Source organism: Girardinichthys multiradiatus, chromosome 4 (genome assembly GCF_021462225.1).
Source record: "Girardinichthys multiradiatus isolate DD_20200921_A chromosome 4, DD_fGirMul_XY1, whole genome shotgun sequence".
In the NCBI taxonomy this organism is placed as follows: Eukaryota; Metazoa; Chordata; class Actinopteri; order Cyprinodontiformes; family Goodeidae; genus Girardinichthys; species Girardinichthys multiradiatus.
The window spans coordinates 7504845-7532138 of NC_061797.1; the positions used below are offsets into that span (position 1 = coordinate 7504845).

General features: G+C 39.4%; 1 protein-coding gene and 1 long non-coding RNA gene across 2 annotated transcripts in view; one reads left to right on the top strand and one right to left on the bottom strand.

The window, feature by feature from the left end:
• The window catches only part of mtss1lb (MTSS I-BAR domain containing 2b), an 89941-nt gene extending 62676 nt beyond the window's left edge, over nt 1-27265 (bottom strand). Inside the window, exons 1-3 of the mRNA XM_047362737.1 lie at nt 27003-27265; nt 2429-2490; nt 607-680 (exon numbers count right to left, since the gene is read on the bottom strand). Of these exons, the coding sequence (XP_047218693.1) occupies nt 607-680; nt 2429-2490; nt 27003-27089 (223 nt within the window). The 5' untranslated portion in view covers nt 27090-27265. The remainder of the gene's footprint in view (nt 1-606; nt 681-2428; nt 2491-27002) is intronic.
• Nucleotides 6-527, top strand: LOC124866792. Its single transcript, XR_007037919.1, has 2 exons — nt 6-37; nt 115-527. It is a non-coding gene; the product is annotated as an uncharacterized LOC124866792 (long non-coding RNA).
• Nucleotides 27266-27294: the final 29 nt, after the last annotated feature.

The following is a 27294-nucleotide window of genomic DNA, read 5'->3' on the forward strand; positions in this document are numbered from 1 at the left end:
ATCTTATTTCAGCCACTTGTATCTGAGATCTCTATAGGTTAGGATCTACATCTCATGAACTTTAGTGATTTCACATTTGCACTTTTTGACTCAGCTTTTTCTTTGCTATGACAGACTGTAGCAGCGTCCACGTTGCTGCAGACGAGCCACCAATCAGTCTACCTTCTCCAGCCTCATCCTACCATTACTTGTGGACAAGACGCCAAGATACCAGAATTCTTTCAATTGAGACACAGACTATCTCTTCGCAAGTGCTCTATATATAAAGATCAAGTTTCTCTCTGCTAATGACCAACCAATTTTGTTCAAAGACCATGATTTCTATCATTTTCAGTTTGTGTAATCAGTGCTGTATATTTCTTTTTAAATTTGTGACTATGTGCACCTCTTGGCTGCTGGAAACATTTTCATTAGTTTATCAGACTGGTTGATGATGTCACATTCACCTGATAATATATTTACTGATACAGCAATGTTGAGCATGCTTCCAACAACATGAAAGCAGAGGAACACTGCACAAAAACCAACAGTTGTAAGATTTTTGTTCTCATCGATGACCTTTGGATCCTTCTTTAACAAACAGACATACACTTGCTGTCATCCTACCTCTGGTGTTGGTAGCCATGTCTGCCACTTTCTGAAAGGCATCCAGGAAGGCCACAGTAGCCAAGACAGTGGTTCTATAAGGATAAAAATAGTTCTTAATGGATTATATAGGATAAAATCATAACAACTTTATTGATCATAATAGAAATATCAAACATAAATATTAAAGTTCACTATTTGTATTTGCTGAAGTATGTTTCCAGTGATATATTACATTCATGCTACTTCAACGTTTTCTCATTTTGCCATACTCCAACCAAACTTCATCTTACTTTATTGAGATTTTATGTGACCAACACAAAGTGAACTGCAATTTTTTAATAATAATTTTTAATAATAATCCCCACAGCATGATACATGAAATTTCTAAAACAATTTATCATTTTCTTTTCATTCACAATCATACTCTGTTCTGTGTTGTTGTACCATATACACTCACCGGCCACTTTATTAGGTACACCGATCCAACTGCTCGTTAATACAAATTTCTCATTAGCCAATCACATGGCAGCAACTCAACGCATTTAGGCGTGTAGACATGGTCAAGATGATCTACTGCAGTTCAAACCAAGCATCAGAATGGGAAAGAAAGGTGATTTAAGTGACTTTGAACGTGGCATGGTTGTTGGTGCCAGACGGGCTGCTCTGAGTCTTTCAGAAACTGCTGATCTACTGGGATTTTCATGCACTACCATCTCTAGGGTTTACAGAGAATGGTCCGAAAAAGAGAAAATATCCAGTGAGCAGCAGTTCTGTGCGCGCAAATGCCTGGTTGATGCCAGAGGTCAGAGGAGAATGGCCACACTGGTTTGAGCTGATAGAAAGGCAACAGTAACTCAAATAACCACTCGTTACAACCAAGGCATGCAAAAGAGCATCTCTGAATGCACAACACGTTGAACCTTGAGGCGAATGGGCTACAGCAGCAGAAGACCACACCGGGTGCCACTCCTGTCAACTAAGAACAGGAAACTAAGGCTACAATTCGCACAGGCTCACCAAAATTGGACAATAGGAGATTGGAAAAACGATGCCTGGTCTACTGCGACATTCAGATGGTAGAGTCAGAATTTGGCGTCAACAAATTAAAGCATGGATCCATCCTGCCTTGCATCAACGGTTCCGGCTGGTGGTGGTGGTGTAATGGTGTGGAGGATATTTTCTTGGCACACTTTGGGCCCTTTAGTACCAACTGAGCATCGTGTCAACGCCACAGCCTACCTGAGTATTGTTGCTGACCATGTCCATCCCTTTATGACCACAGTGTACCTATCTTCTGATGGTTACTTCCAGCAGGATAACCCACCATGTCATAAAGCACAAATCATCTCAGACTGGTTTCTTGAACATGACAATGAGTTCACTGGACTCAAATGGCTTCCACAGTCACCAGATCTCAATCCAATAGAGCACCTTTGGGATGTGGTGGAACAGGAGATTTGCATTATGGATGTGTAGCCAAAAAATCTGCTGCATCTATGTGATGCTATCATGTCAATATGGACCAAACTCTCTGAGGAATGTTTTCAGTACCTTGTTGAATCTATGCCACGAAAAATTATGGCAGTTCTGAAAGCAAAAGGGGGGTACAACCCGGTACTAGCAAGGTGTACCTAATAAAGTGGCCGGTGAGTGTATAGTTATAATAAAATACATTTACATACATTTACAAAATATAAGTTTTTGGTTATAATGTGACCAGATGTGAAGAGGTTTAAGGTATATAATTACTCTTGCAACATGCTGTATATTTAGTTTTATTTGAAGACTTAAGTGTTCTAAGTGGACCATCGGTTTTCTATTTCATTTCTTTAAAGCTTACCGGAGCTGGGAATGCAGCTTGGTGGCCTTGGCGCTGAAGTCCTCCCACACAGGATAGGAGCACTGGCAACACAAACAATGTGTTTTTACAAACATATATTATTAAGGATTTTTTTTTTCACATACATTTCTATCTACTTTATATACAGAATGAGCCTGTGTAAAAAAAACAAAAACATTTCAGCTACAATGGATGTTTTTTGGACTTTTTAAGCATGATATTAGGTAAATATTATAATATATTATAATATAGTATAACTTTTTCTCAAAAAAAGAATGTGGTCAGAAACATGCATCTGAATCTGAAGATAACATTTCTTTCATTGTTTCATAAGCAATGCTCTGTGCTCAAACTAAACCAGCTAACATTTCAATAGCACCTATAAGCAGCAAAAGTCATTTTACCCCCTATCCAAGAAGTCCAGAAAATGTCAAAGATGACTATTAAATAGACTATTTTGAGTTTTATATCTGAGCTTGCATTCATGAAAAATTTATTACAGAACATTTCAGAAGGATGTTTAACCCTATTTGTTCACTTTCTAGCAGTACAGAAAATAACAGTCTCTCAAATAAAACACTTTAATTTACATGTGAAAAGAAAGAATATCAGCCAAAAATATCTAAACTGAAATCATGCTACATATAATTTTATTTATGTTTACATGAATAATGTACTGCAATATCCTTAAGCCTAATTTACCGCAAGAACATTTAAAGATGACCTTTAAAAAACATTATATTCAGTGTACAAAACATTGGTAATGAGCAGCTGTAAATTATTTTGAAAACTATTGCCAAAGAAAAAAGCTGAAATGGGTTAACTGTTGTCAAAGTTCTAAAAAGGAAGTGCTTTTATTTTGACAAACCCTACCTGCCTTTGTGATTATGTAGTACATCCCTGTGTTCAAATTGCATACTCCTTCATTATTTAGTGTAGAGTGGGTTTGTAGGCTTTCCTAGAAGCTATGTTCTAGATTTGAACAACAGAAAAGTTCAAAGTTGCCTTAAAAATTGATCAAATAATGAGTGAGGTGAAATGTACAGTATCGAATGGGACAGAATGGCAAACTTCTAGATGAAAAGAATGGGAAGGTGCTTTTATTTTGGAAAGGATCAAGAAAAAACTGCTTCAGATAAACATGTTGTAGGCTACTGAAGCAAACCAATCATTTAATGAAGAGTTCAGTCCGAGAAATGTCTGAAAAATAATATGTGACTTGTATGTGACACACACATAACAACATTGGAGGACCTGCTGCTCAGTCTATAGCTTTTTGTCAGACTCAGAGTGAAAGAAAAGCCAGAGAAGACTGCGGGCAGCAATACGAAGCACTCTATAAAAGTACAACTGAGAGAGGAAAGTCATGGATTGGAAAAAACTAACGTGTGAGGGTATGCAAACTCTACCAAATGATAGCTTGCTACAGTGGTCATATACACAATAAGCCCAGTGTACAACGATAAAACAGTTGAAGATATTAGTTACATATCATAATGTGTATGCCGTGACTGTGTGCACACACACATACAAACACCTAATAAGTGAATGACAGTCTTCTGACGTCGCGTTTTCAGCACGACTGTATGGCTGGGACCGCAAGCAAGCAGGTACTAAAATAGTAACAATTCCACATAAGTGTTACTAATGGAAAAGCCTAAAATGCGAGTGGAGCCATGCCGAACTGAGCTGAGTGGGGCCTAGCTGAAAAGCGGCACAAGTGCATTATCTGTCAGATGTGCAGTAAGTGGCTTATCATGCAGGTTTGCTTACGTGCGTTTAAATATATTCATGAGACTCCAGTCCCATAGCTAGAGTCCAAGTCAAGTCTTAAGTCTTTGTGTTTACAACTCAACTCTATGTCTGAGAGTCATGAAGTCTGCTTTATCTGTAGTTCTAGGTAGAGGTGGTCATACCTCTTATGTATTTTATCTCAAATATCATAACTCACACAAGAGAATGTTATATCAAAATAGCCACAAACAGTTGTAAACAAGCAAAAATAATTGTTGGCCTGAACAATAACCCCACCTCACCAACAGTATTTTACAACTGTTCCAAATATTCACCATTTCTGTTGTACCTGGGATTGAACTCTTTATGAAAGGAAACAAAACTGAATGTTAGTTGTGTGTCTAAATATCATTCCTTCACAGCAGAAACATGCACATAATGCTAATAAGTCATAGAATTCATGATAATATTATAACATTCATAGAAAAAATAGGACATTGGACAAATAATTCCTAATAAATAACTAAAATATTCCGTCTTCCTTCTACCGATACTTTCAGAATGATTAAACACAATCTCTGTGTTTCTATTCAGGGAAATTGGGTAATATACACTGTGTTCTTCATGCTCTGTCCTATTGCCTCCTGCACTGTTTCTCTGCTTTGATTTCAACCTCATTTACTCAATTCCCTGTCTGTACATCCTCACAAGCATTAACATATACTCTCTCTCTCACACCCACACACACACATGTCATTTGCCCCTCCATTTGTACACTGTACCCGTTCCCAGCTTTCACCCCTCATTCACCTCTTTCTTTATCTCCCCAAACCCTCAGCTCCTCCGGGTCCAGCCATCTAATCCATCTACCACAGAACACGCATGCACTCTCTCACATGCCCTTAAACACACACAGGCACACATAAAGTGCTCGACAGCCACTGGCATCGAGCAGCATCAAAGGGCGCATAGAGAACATTCCCGGATTGTTAACCCAATTTGGAGCTGATGGTTTGTCTCTAATGGACCCCCCCCCCCCCCCCCCCCCCCCCCAGCACTTCTTTAAGCTGGATCTCTGCTTTATCACACACCCCCCTGAATATGTTACATTATACTTGCTCCAGGTTAACCTGCAACCTTGTTAAGTGGTTGCAAATTGTTTGTGAGGTATGGTGTCTTTATTCAGTGTGAGGTTGAAATGACTTTAGAGGACAGAGAGAATCTGCCAAAAAAAAAAAAGTCAAACATCGGAATGATTGAAAATATGAAGGTTGAATGGAGATAGTAGGAAGGACAGATGTATATGTGTGTGTGTTTGGGGTGGCTGTGTGTGTGTGTGTAGGGTGTGACTGTGTTTGTGTTGGGGGTGGGGTATACAGCCTAGACATCACACTCATACAGACAGTAACGGCTGTACACTCTTTGATCCGGTGTGTTTGATGTGGTCTAATTTGGTCTGAAATCACAGTAAATGTCCACGTGGTACTATACTGAAGGCCACCCCCTCTATCATCTCCATCACATGCACACACACACACACACACACACACATATAGCTGCAGATTCTTCCAAAGGACTATCTTTGCGGGGTGTTTAAAGCCTTTGGGGCTCAAGCAGTGGAAATGAGAGATAATGCAGAATGAGTCCCTCCAGCTCTGCACTTCATTTGCATATTTCTAGCAGTTCCAACCAACTAAAGAACATGGAGACCAAGTGACGACTGAGTGTGTCTGTGAGTGTATCTGCCCCCCTTGACATAAACCCGCAAGCTCAGTTTACTCTGTTGTTATCTGGAGCCTTTAACTGGATCTATTTTAAAGGATTTGCCAAACATAGTATTTTTCCCATTTTCCCAGAAACAATAATTTGATATGTTGTAGTGATTGCCCATATCAGTAAAAACACAAAATGTCAAAAACATTTTCAGACAAAACGTTGAACATATGATCATTTAATCACTAACCTTTTTCAGTCGGTAAAACAAATATGTTTTATTTAGGTATAAGCATGGTGTAGTATAGATGGTAAAATTATAATACTTATAATTTTACCATTTAAAGCAGTAAAGAACATACTATCTTAAATGAAAAAGATGCTGCTTACATTATGTTTTCAAAGTAAACATTAAAGTTCATTTCTGATATTAAGATGAAAAATGATTTTCAATTTTGAAGGGAGGGCTTTATGGCCAACAACTGAGTGGCCCGTCTGGCACACAATGTGGTGTGCTTGAAGATAGGAGGCTGTTCAGTTGAGTCGTTAGCTTACTGCTAATCTTTTGGAAATAATAACACTACTTTCCCAATGTTCATCATTTGGGCAACACCATGGAGTCTTCACAGCTGCAAGTACACATGGAGCATGTTAACCTGCAAATAAGATATCGCTGTGTTTTTGTACTTGGCTGTCTCCATAACAACATGTCTGAATATAGCTGGACTTACAACTGGGCTGGCAGCTAACATCTAACAGCAGCTAACGTCATATAGATAACAATGTGGTGAGTACTGAGAGATATCCTGATGCTGTGGTGAATGTCTGGTATTAATTTGATGCAGTAGCTATAGTAAATTAGGCTATCACCATCCACTGGCTGCCACCATCAGTTGGTTACCTTGGAGTGTGATTGAAGACTGTTGGATGGACATTATTGCTGAGAGTTAAAGTGACTTCTTAGGAAATTCCCCTGCAGCTTTCCAGACACAGTTATCCTTCTAACCCTGAAGTGTTGTTTGAAATCTACTTCTTTGATGTCCTTGGGACAAGAGGAGCAATTTCATTTCATTTTGTATTTTTTATATATATGAAAGATAATAAACTACTTGTAATAAGTGTGAGAATTTGATCTTGAGAGACTACCTGTTGTTATGCAGGGTTTTGATCACAAATGGCAATAGGACTTAAGTTTCTGGTAGAGTGAAAGTGTCATTTGAGCTGTTTATCTGGGTCCACCAGCAGTGCTACATATGTTCTGCTGTTAAAGAAGTCAAAATGCTCCGTGCCTGCAAGCTATATGCCCAGTAACTGTCTCTACATGTGTATTTGTCTCAAGAGATCCTGAAACCCTGCGACCATACCCTGCGCTCCCACATGACTGGGGACCTCAGAGCCTCATGGTAGCTGGGAGGGAAAAAACATCAGCATATCAGGGACTCTGAGAGGGAGACAGCAAGGGTGTGAAAAGCTTTGGTATTGTCAACTATTACATCACCACTTCCTGTGTCACAAAAAACTATGCACAGCATGCATGATTAACCTCTGAGCACATATACACAAACCCACACACTATGCTGGCTGTCTCAGTTTAACATTGAAAACACTTTTTTGTCTTTTAACAGTTATTGTAAATCAGTCCAGAAAGATCAAATTCAGACTAATCAATCTGCAGCATCAGAACAGAATTTTTATGTTCCCTTTATGAAAGATAGCTAAACAATATTATCCTGCAGTGTACACATCCTCTTTACTTTTCTGTATACTTCCCCCACATAATCCAGCTTCCCATTATACTGTTTACTTCACAGTAAAGAACTCCAACTGAGAGTGTTAAGACATTTTTTATAACCCCTTTAATCCCTGTACGTGTTGGTGTTAAGATTTTAGTGGGCAAGATGCAGGGTATACCCTGAAAAGGATGCCAATTCATCATACAGGACAAACAACCAAGTCAATTAATCCAAGATCTATGACTGTGGGGAAAGGCAGGACATCGAGAGGGAATGTAGAGACCAGGATTTGAACGCAGGATCAAAGGCACAGAGCTAACAACAGCAGTCAGTATAAGTCCTATTTACTGAAATCTGATTTAACAGGCAGCAAACATTAAAACAAATGTATCTTTATAGGTGATTTAAAATGAAATAGAAAAAACTCAGGAAAAATAATCTTGACCATTACTCACTCATAGCACATATATATTTTGTTAATGAAGCTGAACTATCAGCAAATGACCCTTGACCCGAAGCATTCACCCAGAAGATGCTGGAAGCTCGCCAACATCAGTTTTGGTCTGGCTGAAACACTGGTCCTTTAACTTTTCTTCTCTTCCTTTGTTGCCTTTATCACATCTCCATTAAACCCTAACATAAACTATTTTCCTTTTATTATTACAATTATGATTTTTTTTCATAAGACCTCCAGCTAATCATTTCCTTCATTTAAGCATCTCATTGTTCAAATACCTATTTATGTTCTCATTTTCTATTAGCTTGTAGTTTTCACAAAGACTTGACAAAGCAAAAAATGCAGCTTTTACGCTATAAACAATTTCTTTTTGAAGTAACTCTAGTAAACATTAATATGCACATTCAAATAACTTTGCTCCAGGGATATACTGAAAGATGTATCCCTCTGCGACTTTATTAGCTAATGAAGACATCAATATAGCATTAATGAGGAGAAACGAGAGAAACAAAACAACTTTTAAAAGGCTTTGTTTCTCTCCTTTGGGATTCATAATGCTGAAAAGATTCGACATGGTAAGAAACACTGTTACAAGGACAATGAAGTCTGTTCAGAGAGTGAAACTGGTCTTCTAATGTGCCCTCTGATATCTGTTTCTGCATGCTAGAAAAATGAAAGTACAATTTTCAGTAGGGTAAGCCTAATGTAGGTAGAGCTGTCATTTGTACAGGAGCATTCGTTGCCGTAAGTTGACTAACAGTTATTTTCTGCTGCACTCCAACAATTAGCATCGACACCTTTAAGATCAGAAAGCTTCAGAAAAACATAAGGAAGCAGTATTTCAAATTCTACCACTACCTTTTACTAAACCTGACAAAGGAGCTGTGAAGTCTAAAACTAACCATCAAGAAAATGAAAGATCAGTTGTACGCTCATGGCGTTTTTCCACCCAAAGAACTCTCATTTTTGAACCGGTCCAGTTTGGGTGCCTCCGAACTTTGGTGTTTTGTTGAGAACCGACGCTCATTTCCACCAATTTTGGGAGCCTACCTTGCGTCATCAACTGCATGCGTTTTCCTTCCACAATATACAATGCAGAAAGAAATTATTAGCATATCTGTACTTTTTCAGATATTATAAAAAATTGCATTTCATCTCTTAAAGCCTTTCCACTGTTTTTGTTTGCATAGGTCAATCTGTTTGGATGTGGCTAATTCTGTATTTGTCAAAGCCAACAATTTCTTTAGCCAAATCAGATTCTACTGGCCAAAAGGACTTTGCACAGATTGATGGACATTCGGTGGTAGAGATCACTAAGAAGGAGAAGAGAATAATGGAAAATAAAGAATAAAGAGATGACAAAGAATATTCTTATCAGAATAGCAATCCAGTTTGACTAGCCTTGTTTTCACTGCGTGATAAATTATTCAAACCGGAAAAACAGAAGATCTCTCCTCACTGTATTGATGTAAATCAAGCTTTTGCTGCTGTTTTTCCTCTGCTCATGATCTGAATCATCGTTTTCTTTATCTGCTGTGTGTTTGATGCCACAATCTCACTAGGACTAATATTGTACCTGCCGGTGTGCACAGCCATTGTGCTCCACAGAGACCCCCAGTGGATCCCAGTGAGCAACTTCCGATGAAAATATTTACAGGTCCTTCTCAAAATATTAGCATATTGTGATAAAGTTCATTATTTTCCATAATGTCATGATGAAAATTTAACATTCATATATTTTAGATTCATTGCACACTAACTGAAATATTTCAGGTCTTTTATTGTCTTAATACGGATGATTTTGGCATACAGCTCATGAAAACCCAAAATTCCTATCTCACAAAATTAGCATATTTCATCCGACCAATAAAAGAAAAGTGTTTTTAATACAAAAAACGTCAACCTTCAAATAATCATGTACAGTTATGCACTCAATACTTGGTCGGGAATCCTTTGGCAGAAATGACTGTTTCAATGCGGCGTGGCATAGAGGCAATCAGCCTGTGGCACTGCTGAGGTCTTATGGAGGCCCAGGATGCTTCGATAGCGGCCTTTAGCTCATCCAGAGTGTTGGGTCTTGAGTCTCTCAACGTTCTCTTCACAATATCCCACAGATTCTCTATGGGGTTCAGGTCAGGAGAGTTGGCAGGCCAATTGAGCACAGTGATACCATGGTCAGTAAACCATTTACCAGTGGTTTTGGCATTGTGAGCAGGTGGCAGGTCGTGCTGAAAAATGAAATCTTCATCTCCATAAAGCTTTTCAGCAGATGGAAGCATGAAGTGCTCCAAAATCTCCTGATAGCTAGCTGCATTGACCCTGCCCTTGATAAAACACAGTGGACCAACACCAGCAGCTGACACGGCACCCCAGACCATCACTGACTGTAGGTACTTGACACTGGATTTCTGGCATTTTGGCATTTCCTTCCCCCCAGTCTTCCTCCAGACTCTGGCACCTTGATTTCCGAATGACATGCAGAATTTGCTTTCATCCGAAAAAAGTACTTTGGACCACTGAGCAACAGTCCAGTGCTGCTTCTCTGTAGCCCAGGTCAGGCGCTTCTGCCGCTGTTTCTGGTTCAAAAGTGGCTTGACCTGGGGAATGCGGCACTTGTAGCCCATTTCCTGCACATGCCTGTGCACGGTGGCTCTGGATGTTTCTACTCCAGACTCAGTCCACTGCTTCCGCAGGTCCCCCAAGGTCTGGAATCGGCCCTTCTCCACAATCTTCCTCAGGGTCCGGTCACCTCTTCTCGTTGTGCAGCGTTTTCTGCCACACTTTTTCCTTCCCACAGACTTCCCACTGAGGTGCCTTGATACAGCACTCTGGGAACAGCCTATTCGTTCAGAAATTTCTTTCTGTGTCTTACCCTCTTGCTTGAGGGTGTCAATAGTGGCCTTCTGGACAGCAGTCAGGTCAGCAGTCTCACCCATGATTGGGGTTTTGAGTGATGAACCAGGCTGGGAGTTTTAAAGGCCTGAGGAATCTTTTGCAGGTGTTTAGAGTTAACTCGTTGATTCAGATGATTAGGTTCATAGCTCGTTTAGAGACCCTTTTAATGATATGCTAATTTTGTGAGATAGGAATTTTGGGTTTTCATGAGCTGTATGCCAAAATCATACGTATTAAGACAATAAAAGACCTGAAATATTTCAGTTAGTGTGCAATGAATCTAAAATATATGAATGTTACATTTTCATCATGACATTATGGAAAATAATGAACTTTATCACAATATGCTAATATTTTGAGAAGGATCTGTACATCGCACAGACTTGGCGGTTGAGCAGACTGTTGAGTGAACTTGGAGCATTCCAAAATTTCTCGTGACAAATGTAAGAACTCCATTGCTCAGCTAAGATTTTATCTCACTGTGTTGACCTGTTTTTATTGGCATTATGGGCTGCATGTAAACTGTGCTGTGTTGAACCCAAAACGTTCACTTTACAGTTCATGTTCCCAGTTATCATCTTTGTTTATGTGCTTTCCTTCTATTATTTATTAGTTTTTAACATAAATTGATGCTTGCTCTACAATGAAAAGGGACGTGTGCCGGAAGGCTTGAACCACATAACTGTATTTAGTTCCAGTTTAATTATTAAAACTGGCCTCCATCAAGTGCATGTATATAACTAGTAGGTAAACTGTGTTTGACTGATCTTATGTGTTTTAAAAGCCAAGACCCTTGAGTCTACTTTTATCCTGCCAAATAAAAATTCCTCAGATGAAACAATGTGTTATTTTTTCTTTATCTCTCAGCACTCTTCTTTGTAGAAATCATTCACTTTATCCCCCTCTATGACTTTAGACTCTGGTGTGCTGTCAACAGTCCTCTGGCCTAGTTCTCATAGCATCAGTCCGCCTAGTCTGGCCAGCTTTCTATTGAGAGCCCTACACCACCACTCACCACAGTGGACGAAGAGCTTAATGTCTCCTCTCATTCTTTTGTTCCCTTTGTTTCCCCCACAGCAAGACAGAAAAACAGAGGAAATCCAGCAGGAGAGACAGAGGGAGAGAGGGAAAAGGTGGAGGCAGTGAGAGATTAGAGATTTGCTCTTTTTTTGTCATATAACTGAGGCAATTCATTCATTAAGAGATTCACAAGAATCCAACAAAAGAGGCTAATTTCAAAGTACTTTATATACATAATCGACTGCCTAGAAATATTCCCAGAAAGGATCAAATTTATTTTTATGAAGGTTGGCAATGGCTGTGTTCCTCCCAAAAGAATAATGCCACATAGATAATCTCTAGAAAGGTTTCTCAGATGTAATGCTTTATCTGTTCTGTAGTTAAATGTCCCATCAAAGTAACTTACATATTCTGGACATGATCAGACTATCATTTCAATGATAGTCTGAACTTTCATTTTCACATGAATACATATTTTCAAGGCTTCTGTTGATATTAGAAATCCCTGCTCCACCTGCACAACTTTTAGCTTCCCTGGAAAAGAAATCCATCCATCCATCCATCCATCTCTGCTTCCAGGATATTTTGCCTGTCCATCACATTATGAAGACAGAAAATGTCCTCAATGATGTGTCATATTTATATCCCAGGGAAACAGGAAGTCATGGATTAAAAGCTCCTCAACTCTCTGATCATCTCTAAAAATTTAATGTGTATATAGTTACCACATTCTGCAGTTACATTCCCTTAGGAATTGTTAGGAATGCAAAACATGGAACCAGTGCTTATTCCCCTATTAAATAAATATATTCAAATGAATTAGATTAGATTTTGCCAATGTCTTCACTGTCAGATTTTGCGACTGCAATATAAGCTGAATATATTTTTGGGTTATTTTATACATTTTTACTGGGGTTGCCAATAAGTGCTGAGGGTGTTGTGTTTGGTATCAACCATAAACATTGTGATTCTATCTGCATTTCTTTTCTTTATGACTCCCTCCACTTTAGTAAAGCCCTTCTCCAACCACAGAGGCTGGAGATTTATTCTAAAGAAAAAAAAAATTCAGCACAAAGCAGAGATGAGAAAATGAGAAAGAGGCTCCCTCAATGCATAATTGATGAAGTGCAGCGGCTAATTCCTACCTAAAGACAGTGATGAAAGGAAAGAGGAAACCACATGTGTGTTGCTGTGTCCCTGTGCTGCAAGGCAACAGCTCATAGGTGCCCTATCAGTGAAACATCTGGAGTGTGGGAAGGATGTTGTGGAACAACAGAACAGATGAATGTCATGTAATACATACCGCCATACACAGGAAGCTATCAATGTGCATGATCTTATTAGCAGAATTAGCTACCAGTGCTCCACAATTAAAGGACTGCTGGTTCTGGACTATGGGCTTGAGCTACTGTTTAAAAACGGGCCTAAAAGCCTGACAGTCGTTGCTCATACATGACGTCACCACAGCATGGTTAGGTGCCTTCACCTCACTACATTCTCCATGACCTAAACAGTCTTTTAGATCATGGCAAATTTGGAAACCCTCTTCAGTGTGAAGGTGATCACCACTCTGTTAGGACTTTCCCCTAAGACTGCACTCCTCCACACTATACAGGTCCTTCTCAAAATATTAGCATATTGTGATAAAGTTCATTATTTTCCATAATGTCATGATGAAAATTTAACATTCATATATTTTAGATTCATTGCACACTAACTGAAATATTTCAGGTCTTTTATTGTCTTAATACGGATGATTTTGGCATACAGCTCATGAAAACCCAAAATTCCTATCTCACAAAATTAGCATATTTCATCCGACCAATAAAAGAAAAGTGTTTTTAATACAAAATCGTCAACCTTCAAATAATCATGTACAGTTATGCACTCAATACTTGGTCGGGAATCCTTTGGCAGAAATTACTGCTTCAATGCGGCGTGGCATGGAGGCAATCAACCTGTGGCACTACTGAGGTCTTATGGAGGCCCAGGATGCTTCGATAGCGGCCTTTAGCTCATCCAGAGTGTTGGTTCTTGAGTCTCTCAACGTTCTCTTCACAATATCCCACAGATTCTCTATGGGGTTCAGGTCAGGAGAGTTGGCAGGCCAATTGAGCACAGTGATACCATGGTCAGTAAACCATTTACCAGTGGTTTTGGCACTGTGAGCAGGTGCCAGGTCGTGCTGAAGAATGAAATCTTCATCTCCATAAAGCTTTTCAACAGATGGAAGCATGAAGAGCTCCAAAATCTCCTGATAGCTAGCTGCATTGACCCTGCCCTTGATAAAACACAGTGGACCAACACCAGCAGCTGACACGGCACTCCAGACCATCACTGACACTGGACTTCTGGCATTTTGGCATTTCCTTCTCCCCAGTCTTCCTCCAGACTCTGGCACCTTGATTTCTGAATGACATGCAGAATTTGCTTTCATCCGAAAAAAGTACTTTGGACCACTGAGCAACAGTCCAGTGCTGCTTCTCTGTAGCCCAGGTCCGGGGAATGCGGCACTTGTAGCCCATTTCCTGCACACGCCTTTGCACGGTGGCTCTGGATGTTTCTACTCCAGACTCAGTCCACTGTTTCCGCAGGTCCCCCAAGGTCTGGAATCGGCCCTTCTCCACAATCTTCCTCAGGGTCTGGTCACCTCTTCTCGTTGTGCACCGTTTTCTGCCACACTTTTTCCTTCCCACAGACTTCCCACTGAGGTGCCTTGATACAGCACTCTGGGAACAGCCTATTCGTACAGAAATTTCTATCTGTGTCTTACCCTCTTGCTTGAGGGTGTCAATAGTGGCCTTCTGGACAGCAGTCAGGTCGGCAGTCTTACCCATGATTGGGGTTTTGAGTGATGAACCAGGCTGGGAGTTTTAAAGGCCCCAGGAATCTTTTGCAGGTGTTTAGAGTTAACTCGTTGATTCAGATGATTAGGTTCATAGCTCGTTTAGAGACCCTTTTAATGATATGCTAATTTTGTGAGATAGGAATTTCGGGTTTTCATGAGCTGTATGCCAAAATCATCCGTATTAAGACAATAAAAGACCTGAAATATTTCAGTTAGTGTGCAATGAATCTAAAATATATGAATGTTAAATTTTCATCATGACATTATGGAAAATAATGAACTTTATCACAATATGCTAATATTTTGAGAAGGACCAGTATATAGCAAAACATATTCTAATAATGTCTAGACCAAGCCTGGCACAGCTTGCTTAGAACATATTAGGATCCACCTGTGTGCTGAAAGAACAGCTCAGTCAGTACAGTTTTTCCTTGTCATCTGATTCCAGCTGACATTTTTAGATGATTGCATTTTATACTTTTCTTTTTAGTTTATGCATATTGTGATATTTAATTGTTTTTCATTAAAGATTTCTGCCTTTTATTGCACAGCATTTTGGTCAGTGCTGACCTAGGAGGTGACCTCATGTTCAAGTTCTACCAAGCCACATGTGTGCAAAATCTCCACTTTTTGTTAAGCTGCCACCTGCCACCATGCTCAGACTTGTTCCACCCAGGACCCCAATACGCTGTGATCACAATAACAAGCCACTACATCCTTCCAAAGGATGTTTTGGGCAGGCTCAAAACCCTTGTGGAATAATAATACAAACAGCATTCACATTCTGGTTGATTTTTGACATTATCCCGTACGAAGGCACTTTTATAAAAAAGCAGACTGCACGATATGACAAATGTTGCTAAAGTCCGTTTTATTAGACCACCAAGTAACTCAGCACTGTAGTCAATAATCAATGTAGGCCATGTCTGATATTTAGAGCATGAAGAGATCTCTTTTCATCCATTGACTTTATTTTTGAGATTAACAACAGAATATTGATTTGCCACACTCATTGTTATTCTCAGTGTAAGTCTCTAGCATGTTCATAATGATCAGTATGTTTTACAGTGAACAGCTGAGGTTGATGAGAACGCTTTGACAGGCCCGACAAAGGGCTCACTGACTGAGGCTGCCTTGGCTTACTCCCAAGCAGCCTCTATGCCTCCGACAAACCAGTCCTCCCCATTCATCTCTGCGGGCTGTAACGAGCCTCGGGACCCTAACGACCTCAGAGACTTTAACGAGCTCTAACGAGGGAGATGCTCCTTTGCATGTCCTATGATTCTGTTGTCCCACTGGCATCTTGGGAGGGGGGGCGGGGTTTCAATGGTGTGTTTTGCTATGAAAATATTAATAGGCTAAATCAGTCAGGCTAATTTTAAGTACAAAATCTGCAAAAGCAGCACTAATGCGCAGTCTCTATCTTTTCTGTGACTTCATCAGTCCGTTGCTTCATTGAGGAGGAATTATGTCCATGTCCCTAAAAACTGGCCTCCATTCACTGAGGTTTGCTGTTTTATGAAAAAACTGCATCATGGCCTTGTCGGAACATTTGAGCCTGTGGTCTGGACTCATTGTCGTTTAACATGCCAGCGTTTTAGTTATAATCTACTTAGATTAGACAGAAAGCCTGACATGATCATGTTCATTTTCTATGACCAGGTCCTGTGGCTGTAAAACAATCCAACATCATCCCCCCTCCACCACCATGCTTGGTAGTTTGTTTGTTTGCATGAATACTCTTTCAGTTTGTTTTTCACAAAAACATTGGGCTGTGAATCTTGGCAAACCATCCTCACTTGTGTCTTTTCAAAACACATTGTTCCACATATCATGTGGTATGCTTAAATGCCGTAAATGCAAGTATTTGTTTCTGTGTAAAATGTATTTCATGTTTTTTTTATGCCCAGTCTATTTTTAACTAACTATAACATCTAGCATTAATAACTGTTTTAAATAAATAAACGAATTGTAAGAAACGCTTATTTTGCTCAAGACAATAATTGATTTAAATCTTCTGGCACTGTTACAAAGTTACAGATGAGTAACACCCCAAAGCTTCTTCTAAAGAACTGCTCAGACCTGCTGTTGGTCTGTGCATGTATATATGTCATAAACAGCAGAGGGAATCTACATACTAATGCCCCTTTTCCACTGGCTCGATTTGGCTAGCCCGGAACAGCTCCGCACGGCTCTGCACGTTGTGTGTTGCATTTCCTGCTTTCGCTCCGCTGAAGGGAACACCTCCTGGAGGCGCGGCTTTAAAGCATCATGTGTCGTGCTGCATAACCGCGAATGAAGCACTGCCGCAATGTGTGGTAAAAACCTTGGCTGGCCATTTGATTAGCTACATCAACAAACACCTTTTCATTCCTTGTCGCCCCATCCAGCTACCGCTGAATATTGCAGTCTCCTATGATCGCCAGAAAAGCTTGCACCTCATCTTTGCTCCAAGGGATGACCTTTCTGGATAACTGTGCAGACTCCATCATATGTTTCTTTCACTCGCTCGAATGCACGTTTGAAAATTGCGCTTGTTTTTTTTGCAGGTCGACTCTTACGGCTGGCCGCGCCCACGGCCAATCAGTGAACAGTCGTTTGTTCACGCCACGTACAGTACCGACTCAGCTTCGCTTAGCCCTGCTAAGAAGGAGATACCAAAAAATAGGTACCGGTACTGAAATAACAGTAATGGAAATGCTCGCGAAGCGAGCCAAGTGGAGCCAAGTCGGGCCAAATCAAGTCAGTGGAAAAGGGGCATAACATTTTGGGTCTTTTAAACCCAAATGCTGGGTTTAAGCTGCTGGGACAGAAGTTTGGAAGTTTTAACCAAACACTGGGACAGAAATTGTGACATAGATTGGTGGGTTTAAGAAGAGACTAGAAGGATTCTTCACAGACCTCCATTTTAAACGAAAGAACATGATCAGACTTCACTGAACCTCTCATTCATGACTGAATAGGAATTAAATCGAACCTGTATGATAATGTAAATGTTGGTGGGTTGTTCATGACTTTAGGCAAGGCAAGTTTATTTATACAGCACCATTCATACACAAGGAATTCCAGAGTGCTTTACACATTACAAAAAAGACATTAAAATAACAAAAACCTTTAAGCTTTTAAAAAGTATTGTTCAGGATGTTTGTTTCAGAGCTAATGAGTATAGAACATAAATACTACCTGCTTTGTTTAGTTGTGATCCTTTGACCAGGGAGTGTCCTGGTCGGTGATGACCTCAGAGTTCTACATGGTCCACAGTTCGGATTGATAAGCAACTCAGAAATGTATTTCAACCCAAGACCATTTAGTGCTCCATTATCCAGCAACATTTTAAAATGTGCTGTTGTTTTTTTTGGGGGGGGGGGGGGGGGGGGTTTGGGAGCCAGTGCAGTGGCTTAAGAATTGCCGTGAAATGATTTTGAAAAACATTTCCTGTCCAAGCTACTGCCAGATTTCATTGTCAGGACTCTGACAGCAGCATTTTGGATGAGCAGCTGCTGCCTTATTGATTTTTTACAGTGTATAGACACCACAACAATAATTTCATGTCTTTAATGTGCTTAAGGTGATAATATTCTAATTTAGTAAAAACATTAGATTAGACCTCACCAAGGTTTCTTGCATGCTCTGTGGTCTTTCACCACATTGGTTCTAGTTCAATGCTGATCGCTCTCCTTAGATCACATTTTGCTTATTCAAAACAAGCTTCATGCATATTACATCTCTGTAATATATAGTCAGTTTTTTTCACTATGAATTACTTTGACTTGTCACGTCACATCAGCCAATTCAAGTTTTTGTTTTATTTTGACATGTATTACAGCTGTCCTGAAAAGGTTTGTGAGTGATTAACCAAGAACTGGATGGAGCAATGGGTGAGACATCTGTGTTTTCTTCACTTTCTGTTAACATCCAGTGAAACCTCAACAACCACTTGTTGGGAAGTCCCTTGGACCACACAGACATCCGCAACACACCACAGATTGGAGTAATGACATGCTTTGACAGAGCATCTTCAGTTCTGCCGTATGGGCCAGAGTCATGGGCCATAATTGTCATTGGCTTCTGAAAAGATGAACAACCATGGTTGGTCTCAGTGAGAAAACTAACCCCTTTACTTCCAGCTCTTTTGCTCTGTTGAGTTTCTGTCTCTCTAGTTTAGTTATTTAATGAGGAAAGTCTGAAACAACTGTTCCTGCCAAATTTCCCAAATTTGCTTTCCTGGTACAGCTAGGACATTTGGAAACGCTTAAAGGCAAGGACGAAAAAAAACAACAGGGAGGTGCCTTTCCTTTCACAAATTTTCACATTCACAAGTCAAGCCTTTGGCAATTTATACCCTATTTCATAACTAAGTGGTCCCTTCTTACCTCCATGTTATACACATAAGAGAGAATAGAATAGAATAGAATAGAATAATGCTTTATTTGTCCTGCAGTGGAGAATTTCAGCTCAATTTTCAACCTCTAAAAGGTACAAAAAGAGCAAAACTGCAAAGTTTGTACATTTTGCAGCAGGTGAACAAACCCTGTTGGATTTAAGTTTGTCATTCCAAATGATAATACAGCGGTTTTCTATACAAATACCTGAAAACCATTATGACAAGTGTTTGTTGATTGACAAATACTGTAAATGTATGAATAATCATATAAGGTTAAATTGTTTCAACAATACCTTAAGACATTGTATTTTGAGTGTATGCACTTTTAAGTTTGCAACTAGCCTTCATATAGGGGCCACTCAATATTAAGTGTTATCAAGGTTTCACTAACAGAATAAATCATTCAAGCCAAGTTACAACTTCCCTTACATGTACATCAGAAACAACAAAAATGTGTAAGAAGCTTAAAAAAAGTCTATTAATAATGCAAAAATGCAAAAACTAAGATACTTCCTGGAAATTCTACATGGCTACAGTTGCTTTTTTCAACAGAGAGGGACAAGAAATATATGTTCCTGCAACAACTAAAAGGGCTGACAGTTCATAGACTTTAGATTGGCTGAAGCGTGTGATCTAATCAAAAGAAAAGATAAAAAGTGTTGCAGTCAGCAAGATCTGTCTCTGACCCCTAAAACCACTTATCTTTCCTTGTTAGTTTGGCTTTTTATCTTGCATGTTTAGAGCTCTAATACATATATGAAAAATGTTGATTTGAATTTTCAGCTAAAAATGCTGTGGTGTGTTGTTGGTGAATCTGCAATAAAACAGACTGGCAGAAGGAAACATCTACACCTTGAATGCAAATGAGCATTTTGACTGTCAGTCACCCATGAATATATGATTTTGTGTATATCCTTCTTTTTTTCTATGGTGAAGCATGCATGTCCAGGGAATTCATGCAAAGCAGATGGTTGGCCAGCATAAACCTTCTGGAATTTCTTCTGGGTGTCCAGCAAAGCAGTGATGGAAATTTTAATCGAGGAATATATTTCTGCATTGATATTAGATTGGATTTCTTGACATACTTCTTATGACTGATTCATCACACTAGTTGTGATAAATCTCTCAGTGATTAATAATGACAATTAACAAATACACAAGAATTTATTTTTTTAAATACACAAACATTTCTTTTTTTAGTTTATTTGAGGAAAAGTCTCAAATTGATAGCTCTAGAATTGCTATCTTCAATGCATTTATACACTGAGTCAATTTGAAGACAGTTATAGAAATCAGAGAATATGTATAAATAACCAAGGAAACGTACAATATCTGCACTGAACACCTTCTGTGTACTTTGCCATATAGAATTTTAAATATTGTGATAGTAAAACAAAAACCTTATTTCTATAGCTCTTAGCAAATGTACAAAATGATCATATAGGCGGTTAGGTACAGGTCAGGTCAGGCGGACATATATTAGGATAAAAAGGATAATGTTAGATATTAGCACAAAAGGTTAGGCCTTTAAGCCAAATGTTTTAGGTAACTATTGGCTGAAAAACACTTATATTTACTATAAAACTAATTTCTGTTGTTGCATCCATGCACATTTCCACCTGAAAATATATGATTTACAAAATTGTGACCTTAACTCCGATCTAATGGTTAAATCTGTTTGTGTACTACCTGTCCTCATTGGTCCTCTTATCAGTTTTCACAAAATGGAAACAAATCTATGCCACAACTGAGGTAACATTTACAAGTGGACCGCATACTAGTTGAAACATCGGTCCCATGTCTGTAGGTTTCTCAATGGCCCCATAGTAATTGCCCTCAAGGGTTTGTTGTGAGTTAACTATGAGGAGTAACGGGAGCCTGGCTTGGAACAATAATCAAAATTCAACTGGGTCAACTGGCTCTCACCTCTATGTTTTGTCTGGGTAATATACAAGTCCAATTGAAAATGGACATCATGTTTAGTGGAAAAATTAAAAAAAAGGATCTACAGAGCATATAACTGTAAAAAGAAACTGCAGGAAGTTGGGAAATCTACCAGATTATGAAGGCTAAGGCTAGAAACAACTATTGAACCACTCTTGAGCATCAGACCCTCAGGATGAGAAGGCTCATACAATTGTAATCCGAAAAGGAGACATGACTTCCGCAGAGCCTTTGAAAATCATGTCAAAGTATGTCATATATCATTTCATATTATTAACTGAAATGGCATCCCACAATAATTTTAAACTTAGCAGACTAAAACAGTTAAAATCTCAAGACAAAAACGCCTCTCAGACAGAAAAAAAGACAGTGATATTTTTGTTATAATTAATTCATGTTCTAATGGGTCTGAAGCTCATCAAAATTTTAAATACCTTTTCTTTAGTCTACAAAGTTAGTGATTCTGAATCCTCATGGAAATCAAGTAAACATTCAGTTATTGCTCTGAAATAATGTCTCTCCAAAGTTTGAAATGTTAATATTTTAGCATATTTGTGCCAATATCAACATAATATTCTCCTGTGTCCACTGCAGTCAGCTGACCTTGCAACTGACCCCCTTCATTTTATAAGCCCTGTGACACAGATATATTACTAGAGTACTGATACATAGGCTGGAGAGATGCACATCAACCACCAACCACATAATGCAAGTAAGCAAGTAGGTGAAAACACATGCAGGCCACGTTCTGGACGGGTCGCCAGTCCATCACAGTGACATGTTGGACAGAAAACCATGCACACACATCTTCACACTGCAGTTAAAAGCCAGGAATTTGCCTACCATGTGAAAACCCACAGCTGACAACATAGCACTGTGCTACCCAATAAATATCTAATTTTGGTTATAAAATTATTTGCAACACAAAATCCAGGTTATATATGATGCATGTAGCGGAGTCAAAGACCACAGTAGGTGGAGGTCCTGCTGAGGCACGGAAAAGGAAGGGAGGAGTAGGGAGGGAAAGAGGAAGATAAGTAGAAAGAGGAAGAAAAAAGTGCATTCTCATAAATCCACTTTGCTGAAATCAGCATACATCTGTTTGACTCTGCATATGAATCTGTGTTTGTACCCAACAAGGATCTGGTAAAACTTCTACAAACTCATGTCAGCTATGTCCACATGTAGACTTGGCCATTACTTTATTTATAGAGCTTTTCTTTGTCTGATTTCTTTTTATATATTTCCAAACTTTTTCCAAATGAAGCTCAGGAAGTTAAAAGCTCAATCTCAAGAGTTTTTTTTTTTGGCCTTGCTCTTCCCACAGCCTACCAATACTGACCACTGTTTACCACAAATATGACACTGACTACTTCACACAACCCCCTGCTAATAAACCCAACCATCCCTTCAATGTCAACAGTATAAACATCTTTATTCTTGGTTCTTCAATTGTGGTAAAAACGTATGGGCTACAACTGGTGGTACTTGGGTTGCCCTCAGAGAAAATTGTGGTTTCAATTCTTTACTAGGCAAATACCAAGAAACGAACCATGAAAACATGAATTGTTTAGGCACACTGATAAGACCGCACTGGAGAAAAGTTCAAGATCTGATAGCAGAAACTGAAGCTGAGGACGCTGAATCTGGTGGCTACTTGTGCAGTGTTCTATTTACCTCATAAGTTGAAAGTTGGATTTGGGAATGACATCAAACCCAACATAACCTTGCTGTAGGTCTAACTGCTGAAAAGCAGTGCCATTTGTTAATTGATATGCACAGTGACCAGGCTAAATGCATTATCGGCTAATAACACCACATTTCTTTCATTTTTAAGTTCAAGTACTCTAGCAACATATTCACTAAAGGAGAATGGACAGTTTTGTTTGTTTTATTATGGTGGCTATCAGTAAGTTTTATATGCAAGGCAGCCATATTGGATCTACAGGCCTTGGCTGCAGATAAACTGCTGACTTTCCTACTCCGATTGGAGCAACCTTTATGTTTTATTCTTCCAACTCCAGTTGTATGAGTGTTCCTTTCTGATTACCAATGGGAGGCCTAATTAAACCAAATTATTCATGTAGTGCAAATGGATAAGAGTATAAGATAAGTTTTATAAAAGTCCAAGTCTGGTTGCAGTACTATGAGGAAAGATTTGTCAAGATGGTGACAAATAAGGTGCATTTTGTCAATGCCCCCTAGTATGTCTTTCCTGTACATGCACTATGTTTATTTGCATTTTGTCTCTTCACTAAGCCACTTCAAATTTTAGCTTGTTTTTTCTTTTTAATAAAACATATGTTCAGTGTCTGAGAAAGGTGTGCGAATGTCATGCCTAGTGCTTGAAAAGTGTCAGCAGGCTTGATCAATTTAGTGAGCCAAACCTGCCTTTTAACGCTTGTTTAGGCTAAATATGGACAAGACACATGGGCTAAAAAATTATCTTTTTCAATGTTTATTTTAGAGCTGAATACAGGAAATGACAGGCCTATCTGAAATCCCAATAAAAAAGATATCCATAGACTTTCAGGGCTCTAACGGCAGAGGATAATTAAGGGACACATGGCAGATCTTTAAAACAAATGAAGATTTGATTAAAATATGCGTTTTGAGCATACATGTTCAGGTCTGTCATTAAGTAGACAGCCAAAGACATTAGACAGTCTTTTTCATTTTGAATGCAAAGTACATTATACTAACATTTGATTGCAGATTTGTTTGCAGTTCTGATTTTAACTTTTACTGTACTTTCAATCAATCAAAAATGGAGCCATTCACATTTGTTTACTGATATTTTCAACATTTTTCCCAGCGCCGCAACTGGTTGGTCAAATTTTTCTGACATCAATTCAATAGGCAGAGCAGTCAAAAACAGTGCCTGTTTCTGGGACTGGTAAAGAAAATCTGTTAGTTCCTTTGTTTCATCTGCTGCAACATTTTTTCTGTAGTGAGCTGTAATCACTGATTAAAACCACATTGTTTTCGGCTGAGGAAAGGGGACTTAGAAGGCTGATGACTCAACGATTCTCAGCTGCTCACCAACGGCGTTCCCCTCCTGAGACCTGAGCAATTCATCCATTCCAAATTAAGCCAGAAGTTTTTTTTTTTTTATTTAGCTCAAAGACAACTGACCCATATATTTGAGACTGAGCAGGAGAACATAAACAGGGAAACTATTAGAGCACACATGAATTATAGATGAAACAAAGAAACATGGAGATACAGAGAGAAACTGTTAAATTGAAAGGCTTTGATCAAAGACCATACAATATTACACTATACAACACTATACTATACTTTACAGAACAACACCATGCTATTTTGTACCATACAATTAGTCTGGACCTTCAAGATATTCAGAGAAAGTCTTAAGTGCACCTGGAAATTAAAAGGTAAAGTATTTCTCAATACTTTAATCACTTTTCAAATACATATTCAATAATCAACTGAATTCTTCTATATAATCAAATCACGTAACACAAGCTAGTTCTAGTGTTTTCTGCCTGAGTGCTGTGTTTTGGAATAGATAAGGGGTTGCTGAAGAAATGTTTGGAACAATTCACAGTATCCTGGATTGACGCTTTGGAAATGAGTACCATTTAAATGTGTCTTATTATTACCCAGTGTACCCAGTAGCCAGTGTTGCACGAAGTCTGCTTTGCCTGAGTTGAGAACCACAGCAGACCAAAAATTCTGTTCACACTTTAAAGATGAGACAATGGGGTTAACTAGAGATACACTGGTCACCCTTTTCTTGCCTGACCCCTTATTCATGTTTTCTCTAAGATCTGAACTTCAAATTCAAATTTTGGACAATTCTAACTTTTTTCAAGTAAATTGATTGATTCACCGTCTTCTGCTTTTCCAAGATAAAGTCAGAGGGGTAACAGGTCAAGGAGGTAAGCCCAGTCATCCCTTTCCCCAGCAGGGCTTTCACAAGCCATACAGATATATGGTCAGTCCAGAACTTTCTGGATCTTCCAAGGTTCTCCTCCAACTGTTTAGAAAACCTCCGAAGGGAGTTGGCCAGGAAGCATCCTAATTTGAACCACCTCAGCTGACTTCTCACCGGAAGAGAAGGCTTCTTATCTCTAGGCTGTCGAGCCACCCAACATAGATGGAACATAGATGTACTGTTAAATGCAGAACTTCGATTTTTTGGCTCAGCTCTTTCTTCCCTAAGTCACAGGGAACAGCACAGCAACAGCACCCATATAACTGCAGATGATGCCACAAGGTCAGCACTTATGAAGGAAAAACTGGCCAGTTTCAATTACTAACTGATTTATTGGTGCATCACTGGGTCTAACAAAAGGAGAAAAGACACCATAAAGGACAACGAATGAATTAGAATAAAAGCATATGGGTGACCAACACTGTGTGTAATAGCTGGATATGATGCTGACATTGCTTCAGCAAAATGACATTAAATTATGTCACTGATGGGAAGATTTTCATTGTATTTCAAGTGCTCTTGACTAAATTCAGTCAGCACTACTTCAAAGTATGAAACACTGGTATGACCTAAACTGGACTGATGTGCCAACTGAACAGATTCATTTCAAATCAGTTTGTTGTCTATGAAACTTTGATTCTGTTTGTGAATACACAAAAAGAGCACATTGTGTTTCTTTGGCTTTGGGACCATTATTATTGAGACAACAAACTAGACTAGTTAAGCCAGAATTATTTTAGTTATAAACACACTTTGGATTTGTGACACTTCAATGTAAAAACAAAAACAGAGTAAAACAGAAGGGCTTGGCTCCATTAATCCAAGAACTGCCACTTTAATGTTGGTTATTTCAATAAGTGTGATACATTTTCAATAATCTTAACGCAAGATATTTCTGTTGTTACATAATCACCTATCGGAGTTGATAGTTAATGTGTTTGAGTTTTTGCTGATCTGCCACTAGCAACAGGAAACCTGCCCTGCCCTGCCCTGACATCACGGTGAGAAAATAGATGGATTGTCAGAGTAGCATAAAGAGCAGAGATCAGCTCAAAGCATCGAACCTGGGTACTGAACCAATTAACCTGGGAAGAGGTCTGCTGCAGATACTGACATAACCTGACATAATTTCTATGCTGGTGCTGAGAGCAGGCAGACAAGAAGAAAGAAGAAGCAGGCAGGTAGGCAGGCTGGGTTCCTGTTTGGCTTTTAACGCCTTCAATGTTTTCCTGACAGATCAGCCTGCAGGAGAACGAGTGACTCTGCACTCTCACTGAGATGACACAGAAGGTCCCAATCTGTACCTCTCCTTACATGCCAAGATGATATGCATTCTGATGAAGGCATGTATGATTAACATGCGTTGCAATGAAGGAATCTGATCCACAGGACCCGCTCCTCCGAGCCTCTGAGATGAACGGGCTCAGAATAATAACTCAAACTGGGCTCCTAAAGAGCCCAAGTGGCCGTTCGCACCAGAGCACCACCAAACTGTACCGGATCCTCACAAGATGTCAGATTCTGGTAGAAGGGCTATTTTATCTTTTTTCCCTCTGTCTTTGGAGGATCTGGGGACAAGGGAGATGATTTAGGATCACGTCCGAAGACGTTAGCATTGACGTTTACATGCGCATCTAGTTTTCTATAGGGGGTAGAGGAGAGGGATGGTGCGGGGTTTCGCGGCCGCATTACTTTGGTAAAACCAATCCGTCATGATGTTTAATAACTGAAAAATCTATGAGGGGAGATGTGCCCCCGACCCCATATAATATATATATATATATATATATATATATATATATATATGAGGATGTTGATCCCACCATGCGCATCAGCGCTGAGCGCAGATCCAGTGACAGAGGTTTAAAATGAAGCAGCGTATATTTACCTTCATGTCATTCACTATCGCCTGGAATAGTCCCCCGAGGGCCCCGCATTCCTTCTCCACTGTCTCCATGTTTGCCAAATCCACCATTCACAGGAATCTACACCGGCGCACAGCAGCTGCGCGCTCGCAACACCCAGTGGGAAAAAAGGATAAAGATACAAAAAGGTGTTATTCCACCAAGTCAGGGCGAAATGCCCGGTTTCTCCTTTACACCGAGTGACCGGTAATAACGGAGGCTGCGGAGAAAAGGAGAGGAAGACGAGGAGAGAGAGAGAGGGGGGGGGGGGGGGTG